The sequence below is a fragment of the Physeter macrocephalus genome, chromosome 20, assembly GCF_002837175.3.
Source record: "Physeter macrocephalus isolate SW-GA chromosome 20, ASM283717v5, whole genome shotgun sequence".
NCBI classification, from domain to species: Eukaryota; Metazoa; Chordata; class Mammalia; order Artiodactyla; family Physeteridae; genus Physeter; species Physeter macrocephalus.
The window spans coordinates 53,146,196-53,155,191 of NC_041233.1; the positions used below are offsets into that span (position 1 = coordinate 53,146,196).

The 8,996-nt window shown below is 44.5% G+C and overlaps 1 protein-coding gene across 7 annotated transcripts in view; it reads left to right on the forward strand.

Moving 5' to 3' along the window:
* The window catches only part of ENTPD1 (ectonucleoside triphosphate diphosphohydrolase 1), a 128,441-nt gene that overhangs the window by 78,866 nt on the left and 40,579 nt on the right, over positions 1-8,996 (forward strand). For all 7 annotated transcript variants that reach the window (XM_024121623.2, XM_055081305.1, XM_007118068.3 and 4 more), the window contains one exon: positions 3,122-3,249. Coding sequence is in view for 2 of the 7 variants with exons in the window: in XM_007118068.3 (XP_007118130.1) it covers positions 3,122-3,249 (128 nt within the window). In the remaining 5 variants the exon portion in view is untranslated. The remainder of the gene's footprint in view (positions 1-3,121; positions 3,250-8,996) is intronic.

Genomic DNA, 8,996 nt, shown 5'->3' on the forward strand with positions numbered 1-8,996 from the left:
AAAATAAGGTGCCCATATGTGCATGGGTTTATTTCTGGGCTTTCTATCCTGTTCCATTGATCTATATTTCTGTTTTTGTGCCAGTACCATACTGTCTTGATTGCATGTATCTTTTTGAATTGTAGTTTTAGTTTTGTCTGGTTATATGCCAGCAGTGGGATTGCTGGATCATATGGCAACTCTATTTTTAGTTTTCTGAGGAACTTCCATACTGTTTTCCATAGTGGCTGCACCAACTTACATTCCCACCAACAGTATAGGAGGTTTCCCTGGAAAAGTACACTTTCAACTGTTCAGTGATAAAAATGAGTTAGTAAATATTCTCATTAAGAAAAGGAAGAGGGGCTTCCCTGGTGGCGCAGTGGTTGAGAGTCCGCCTGCCGATGCAGGGGACACGGGTTCGTGCCCCGGTCCGGGAAGATCCCACGTGCCGCGGAGCGGCTAGGCCCGTGAGCCATGGCCACTGAGCCTGCGCGTCCGGAGCCTGTGCTCTGCAGCGGGAGAGGCCACAACAGTGAGAGGCCCGCGTACCGCAAAAAAAAAAAAGAAAAGGAAGAAACTAGAGTCACATCCATCTATTTCCCACCTCAGGGCTTTTGCAGTTGATGCTTCCTCTTCCTGGAATGTTCTTTCTCCTTCTCATAGCTGTTGTTTTCTCATCATCCAGGTCTAAGCTCAAATATCACCTTCTCAGAGAGCCTTTCTGACCCTCAGTCTAATCTCCCCACCCCAACTCTGCTGCAAGTCAGTCTGTAACTTTCCTTGGTTTTAATTTCTCCTCAACACTTTTCATGACCTGAAGTCACTTATTTGCATACTTCTTTTCCGGTTCATCTATCTCCCCAACTAGATGTGAACTCCAAAGATCAGGGACCTTGTTGGTCATTTTCATTGGCTACTAAGATTAGTGCCTGAATGGATGGAAGGAAAATGATATAATCAAAATTATTATATTTACAGAAACGAATAGGTAGACCTTTTGGACAGTTTGAGGGAGTAAAGCGTTCCAAGTTCTATTATAGTAGAAACATTGCTGCAGTGTGCAACCTTTGGGTATTAGATATGTAATTTTTTATCTAAAACGTGCTTGTTGTAAGCTGTGTTTGTCAATATCACGACTTTGGGAAGTGAGGTAGGTAGTACTCAGGTAAGTGGGTAGTACTTAGGGGGCTCTTTTCCAGATTCCAGAGCCCTGGCAGCAAAAAGGACGTTTCTGCCACACCAGGATGTTTTGGCTTCAAGGTCTTTAAATCATGACTCTAACTGGATCAAAGCATAAATCTCATGGGAGGATCAGATCAGGGTTAGCTGTTTTAGCAGCTCACAATGCTTTAAGAACTCAAGTTCTTTCCATCTCTCTGCTCAGCCATCCTTGGCTGGACAGTGTCTGAGGAAGAAGAGAGAATGCTTCCTTTCTTTTCCTAGGCTTGCCCCAGCAGACTTCCTCCAGGGTCTCACAGGCCATTTTGGGAGTATTTGCCCACTGTTGAACCAATCACTGGAGAGGGAATGAGATTATGCAGAACAGTCAGCCCCTTTCTAGGAGGTGTATGGGCTGCTTGGGGGAGTGGCAGGCATCTGAACAAAACTGAGGTTCTTTTGCGAAGCGGGAAGGAGGGAAGTGCTGTATATTTCATTTATGATTCCCTTGTTTGGAAGCAATAGATAATGGTGTTGATAAAACTTTTTCTCCTAAGTTTTGTACTGTTCAGTCTGATGGGTCCAAACTGGTCCAAGATTCTAGAGAGGGATGCAAGCTGGAGACCCAGGCAGTTCCAGTCCTTTGGATTAAGTCCAACCTGTGCTCGCAAGCTCGAAGGGGAGCTCCTGTGTTGGTGCAGCCACAGCTGCTGAGAAAGAGGGAAAGAGGAGGAGGGGGCGCAGGTTCCTCTTTCAGTTGCTTTTTTTTTTTTTTTTTTGCGGTACGCGGGCCTCTCACCGCCGCGGCGGCATGCGGGGTCCTCCCGGACCGGGGCACGAACCCGCGCTCCCTGCATCGGCAGGCGGACTCCCAACCACTGCGCCACCAGGGAAGCCCCTTTCAGTTGCTTTAATCCCTTGCCCTGTCCTTAGAGAAGTGAAAACTATTTTGGAGAACCCATCTCATTTTCACATGCTTTTTTATTACTTGATCCTATCCTTCTTCCCCAAAGCCTAAGAAAAAGGCTTGGGGATAGCTTGGGAAGCTGAGAGAGGAAGGATGAGAATGGAGGGAATGGTGTAACCATTCCATTTCCTGTTCACCTCTGCTGTAGGCTCTATTTATCTTGATCAAAGTAAATTTGCCTTTTATAGAATTCTCCTTCTGGAACTTTTTTTTTTTTTTTTTTTTTTTTTTTTCCCGTAGGCGGGCCTCTCACTGTTGTGGCTTCTTCCGTTGCGGAGCACAGGCTCAGCGGCCATGGCTCACGGGCCCAGCCGTTCCGCGGCATGTGGGATCTTCCCGGACCGGGGCACGAACCCGTGTCCCCTGCATCGGCAGGCGGACTCTCAACCACTGTGCCACCAGGGAAGCCCTGGAACTTTTTTATGTCCCATGATGTTGAGAGTATGAACAGGATAGACAAGATAATGAGAATGATGAAATGTTCAAAACTCCACAGCCCCTACGCTGTTACCAATTACTTAACATATAAGTGTGGTTGAAGTGAAGGAATGTGTCAAGCCAGGAAATGTCATGAAGTAGAGGGACTACGATGTTCGATGATATACTCTGAATACTTTTTAATATCATACTCATTTTTCCGTAGATTTAAAAAATGAGGAGGGCTATCCTTTCTTTCTTTGTTACTTGAACCTTGATAGACCTACATGACCTATTGAACAAACTGCCAGTTTGGGATTTTTCCTTCTCCTCATCCCATATCTGATCACCGATCTAATTCTGCCCATTCTCCTTACCATAGCCCCTAACTCAGTTTTGGCCCTCATCACAGTACAGACAAATCCCTTTGTTCTTGCATTATTTCCCAATTACTTTGCAAGTGCTTCATGGATAAAGATCAGCTTTTATCTATCTTTGCTGTCTCCAGAAAGCCAGCACAAGGCCATATAGAAAGGGGAAGAAAATCAATGTCTATTGATTTCTTGTTGATATTTTCTATTCTTCTTTTGTTTTTAGAGTCTGAAGTGAAGATATTTTGCTCTAAGAACATACTGGGCATCCTTGGCTTCTCCTCTGTCATCGCTGTGGTAGCACTGCTCGCTCTGGGGCTGACCCAGAACAAACCACTGCCAGAAAATGTTAAGGTAACTCGAACCCCTGAGTGTGTGTGTGTGTGTGTGTGTGTGTGCGCGCGCGCACGCGTGCACGCACGCACGTGTTTGAGGGGCCCTGGGTGGGGCGGAGGGAAAGTGAGGTTATGGTAAATCAGAGCATACAGTAGGAGTTGCGGTTCTGGAAGCCCAGGAGCAAGTCAGTCTCAGTGGAACTAGGCAAGTAAAATGGCAGCGGATGCTCATTCTGGAGGAAAGAATGCCTTGAATCAATTAGTGGTGGGAAGATGATTGTCTTTGATTGTTCAGCAAATTGATTAAATCAATATTCTGTTAGAGACAAATGCTTTATTCACCACATCCAGATCTGTGATATACTGTGCTGGTATTCTGCGATCTACTAGTGCTATCTCTGCTTCTTACTCACTGTTTCATTGTGGAAACAGTGAACTCTTTGTTTACTGAACACTGCATTCTTTGTTCTTCTTACTCCATTATTATTTTATTTATTTATTTTTTGGCTGTGTTGGGTCTTCATTGCTGTGCTCAGGCTTTCTCTAGTTGCGGTGAGCGGGGGCTACTCTTAGTTGCGGTGTGCGGGCTTCTCATAGTGGTGGCTTCTCTTGTTGTGGAGCATGGGCTCTAGGCACGTGGGCTTCAGTAGTTGTGGCACTCAGGCTCACTAGTTGTGGCACGCGGGTTCTAGAGCACAGGCTCAGTAGTTGTGGCACACGGGCTTAGTTGCTCCGCAGAATGTGGGATCTTCCGGGACCAGGGCTCAAACCCATGTCCCCTGCGTTGGCAGGCGGATTCTTAACCACTGCGCCACAAGGAAAGTCCCCTTACTCCGTTATTATCACTATCACCAAAGTTATAAAATTTATTAGACAGCTTTGTATAAAGCACTTTGGAAGACAAAGATTGTGGAGAAGACTTGTTCCTCATCTCCAAAATATTAAACAAATCAATTTTAAAATCAATTTTAAAAAGACCCCAGAGAACACATACATGTATCAAATATAGTAATTTGAAATGAATTCATGGATGGACAGACTTATTGTGAAATTTCCACATTTGAAGAGCTAGTTAGTATCATTTAAAATGATTAGGGTCATTAACAATGCTGTGATTTATTTCTGCTTCCTTTCAAATTCATCAAAGTAGAATTTCAGAGACATGGATAGCTCACTAATACCTTGTAATATGGTCATCATTTTATTTAATCCATTAATTTAGAAACATATGGTAAGTTTAAATTTGTATTGCAAATACACCAGTGTTAAACTTTCATTTGAATTATAATAAATAAATCTTCAAGGGCCCAGAGACCAATATGCTAATGAATGCATACGTACATGTGGGCAGTGACATATCCAGAAGTTAACTTGACTACAGAGGCCCTGGAATACATATACAGAAGTATATATTTTTTTGCATTTGAAGATAACCAAACTGTGAGCCTGGAAAAATGGATGCATATGCCAGGCCTCTGAAACTATTGCCACCCACCCAAACCATTTGCTATATAGCAGAGGCCTGGATATTACATTGGCATCCATTTGCCACACAGATTCAACCCAGTGGGGCTGTGCACAGCAGTCCCTTTGTCAGCACAGAAGGCTGATACTGTCTCATTGTCAATGGTCTCTTGCCTTTTAATATTGAGTGATGTTGGCTCTTCTGGCAAAACTTCACTCACAACTGAAGGCTCATGACATTTTGGTTTTGCTATTTGTTTACCAGCTCCAAAAGTACATGATTGCTTTCTTGATTTGACCTTTTTATATGTTCATTATTGCATCACTGGAGAGGGAGACTGCCTAGGAAGCAAAATCCACAACAGACTTAGGCTCTGCGTTCTCGGTGAATACTCGTGCTCGTGGATGACCTTCCGTCATTCATGATGGTTGTCTTCAAGATTGCCGTGATTCTGTGTTATTGTGTTGGCCTGGAAAAACGGAGCAAGGTCTTTGGCATCTGAAGTGAATCTTTATAGCAATGTCACTGGCTTGATCCCACTAGGACCCTCTGAAGAGCCGTGGAGAAAGCACTTCAGAATGATCTGCCCTAGGGATTTATCTCCTGGTTCTCATCCCCTGTTGGTCAAGGGTCGTCCCAGAGGTTGTTAACTCCCCGGCACTTCCAGTTTTGCACATGTGTCAGAAGGGCTATGTGGGTACCACAGGTGACGTACTAGGTGGTAGGAGAGAAGACCCTGAGAAGAAATAGATGAGAAGGTATAGGTGGAGCTGGAGTAAAAAGGTTGGTCAAGGACATGTGAAGTGGCCACAAGAGGTATCTGAAGCATCACTATACCTATTGCTTTTTGTGGGGGAGAGAGTCATTTGTACAAATAGTTTCAGAACAATAGAGACATATTAATACAGAGGTAGGTGCAGAGCTATTGCAGCCCAGAGGAAGGAGTCACCAACTGTGCCTGGTCACATGAAGACTTCACAGAGGTGGCAGCCTTGGGGCCACATAATAAGGAACACTAAGGAGTTTCCCAGGAGGTGAGGTAGGACATGTTCTTTACAAAGACCATACCATGTGTTACAGAGTGGCAGCTTAAAATAGCAAGTGATCTTGGGGAATCACCAGCAGTTCAGTATGGCTGGAATATTAAATATGGGGCAGGAAGGAATGGTGGGAGAAGAGACTTTAGTCTGAGCTTAGTTTGCCTAGCTCAGGAGTGGACGTCTCATCCATTCAACTCTAGTAGTGCTCAAGATTGGCTCCATATTAAAAGCACCTGGGAAGCTTTTTAAAAATACTCATATCTGGGCCCTACTCTGGGTCAATTAAGTCAGAATCTTTGGAGTGAAGCCCAGGCACTGGTATGTTTTAAAAGCTTCCCAGGTGATTCTAATGAGCAGTCATGCTTGCCAACCACTGCTTCGAAGGTTTCAAACAGGGAGGTTATGCCCAGATTGTGTTTCCTAGATTCCTCTTGGCTGGAGAGCAGATTAGAGGAGGAGAGACCAGTTAGGATGTTCCTGACATTGTGTAGACAAGGCAGGTGAGCCTGGAACTAAGGCATTGTCTGTGGAATTAAGGCATTAAGGAGATAATGTGAGAGACAGTTAGGTTGACCAGATCTTAGCGATTAGATTCCTTAGAGGACCTTTTAGGATAAAGATGGAACACGTTGGGATGTAATGTTGAGAACAACCTCTGCATGCTTCTGTTTAAAGAGGGTGGTGGCCATAAGCCCCGCTATGGAAAGATTTTCAGCTGTCTCTCTACCCACTGCCTCTGATTCTTCATCCCTGTCTTATTGCAGGGATAACTATTCTGTCTGCTCGGAATGTGACACAACATGGGCCATGGATTCACACTGCCTGGGTTTAAACCTCAGCCCTGCTCTTATAGTCACAGGACATAACTTCTCTGAGCCCCAGTTTCTCCATTTGTAAGACAGAACTGATAATTGATATCTCATAAATTACTGTAGGAATGCAGTGGGATAAAGTAAATGCAGTGTGAAGTATGGAATAGGATGCTGGCCCATTGCAAATACTCAGTGGTTGGTAGCTCATGTGTTATCATTATCATCTTTGCAGCCTATCTGTCTGGTGACACATCGCCACTTAGCTTTTTCCCTGCCTCTTCCCATCTGACTTGCCCTCTTCTAGCCCAGTTCTGGTCAGCCCTCCAGTCCTGAAGATCCAGTCTTGTCGTCTTCCTGCCTGGTCCAGTCTGGGTTCAGCCTTGCTGGGGAGGTGGTGGCGTCATGCCTGGGCCATATCTGGCAAAACACAGGAAGTCTTTATTGTACTGATGAGTCTACTTGCCCAGCTACCCAGGTTGTAAGCCTATTGAGGACAAGGACTGGGTTTCCTTTGTCTTTGCCTATGTTTTAATACTCTTTCACTCAATTTATTCATTTAATAAATAGTCATTGACCGTCTACTCTACTTTAGGCCCTAGGGATACAGCAGTGAGCAAGACTGGCAAAGTCCTGACCCTCATGAAGGTTATAGTCTAGTGGAAGAGATAATCATTAACCAAATAGTCACAAAATAAATGTTAAATTACGACAGCACAGCCTCTGACTTGGGTGGCTGCCTCATAGAAGTTCGCTGACTCAGTGAGTAGAGTGAGCATCTTGAACAGGTAAAACTGCTCCCTCCTTGGCTCTGAAGAGCTTGTGAAGAAGGAGTAGCCAGACAGCAGAATCTGTCAGCCTCTGCCTCAGGCTCCCCTGTGGATGCTGACTCCCCGTTCTCACTCCCAGAGCATACCCGATTCACACCTCCAGGTTGTACAACCTGGGAATCTACACAGGTAACAGGCATCCTGGGCTGTTCTCATGACATTGAAGTCTGGGAACTACTGCCATGTAGATACGCAATGACCACGTTGCAGAAACAAATGAACATAGGGCTTAATGAACTGAAGAATCATGAGCTGTACCTGTGTGCCCTGGGAAAGTGCCTTTGTCCTGGTGGACTTGGTGGGGAGGTAGAGTTGAGGTCTGCTTGGTTTACCACTTCCTTAATTGCTGGTTTGTCACGAGCACTGGCAGTTAGCGAGTTGTCAGATATTCCTTTAGCACAAACATTGCACATTCTGGCACACACAGAACCCCACAGGTTTCTCTCGAAGGCACCAAGCTGATCCAGTCCCAAACCACGCGCCTTAATTAAAAGCTGCCACTTCTGTGGAATGCTGGCCAGGGACCAGACAGCTTTGATTTCAATCCCAGATCTGCCGTTTGCCAGCTCTGAGACTTTGGGCAAGTGTATTCTGTCTATACCTGTTTCCTTACGTGTTATATGGAGTTGGTACCTACTTGGAGGATGGTTGTGAGGATTAAATGGAATAATATCATACTACTGACTCACTTACCAGAGTGCCCAACACATCAGAAGCCCTCAGTGGAGACCAGCTGTCAACACTGCTTTGGGGGAGATGAGTTGTAGGAAAGGCCCTTAGCTGTTGGTGTGTTGTGGTCACTGAGCCAGTGCTCCCAGGATTTCCAACTGCTGCTAAGGGAAAGTGGCCTGTCCCCAGGCATCTGCTTTTGTCACCGGGAACTGAAGTGCTCTCCTTAGATGAGCGCTTGTGATTTTATCTCTTTATGGAGAATTTGGAAGAATTTACCTTAATTTTCAACCTCAAATAGTCTTGGAAAATATATTATTTTTACTCCACTGGATTTTAAAAAAACAACACCTGGAGATGAGTGGTGGTGATGGTTACACAACAATTTGAAAGTACTTAATGCCACACTGTACACTTAAAAATAGTAAAAATGGTCAATTTTATATTCAGTGTATTTTACCACAATAAAAAAAATAAAAACAACAAACAACAACAAAATTGCAGTTTGTATTAAAGGTCTAGAAACTCCAACTGAAGGAAAAAGAAAGGAGGAAAATGGTCTCTGTTTCCAGGCCCTGCCAGCATCACTGTAACTAATGGAGACCTGATTTGTTTATAGAGTACTAGAGTCACATTCAAAAAGACAAGCTTTGTTTATTCAAAAGGGCTAACTGAGGCAGACTGATGAAGTTGCTGAAGTTGCCGTTAAAGCTACAGGGACACCAGAGGGCAGACAGCAGAAGCAAGAAGAACTACAGTCCTGCAGCCTGTGGAACAAAAACCACATTCACAGAAAGATAGGCAAGATGAAAAGGCATAGGGCTATGTACCAGATGAAGGAACAAGATAAAACCCCAGAAAAACAACTAAATGAAGTGGAGATAGGCAACCTTCCAGTAAAAGAATTCAGAATAATGATAGTGAAGATGATCCAGGACCTCGGAAAAAGAATG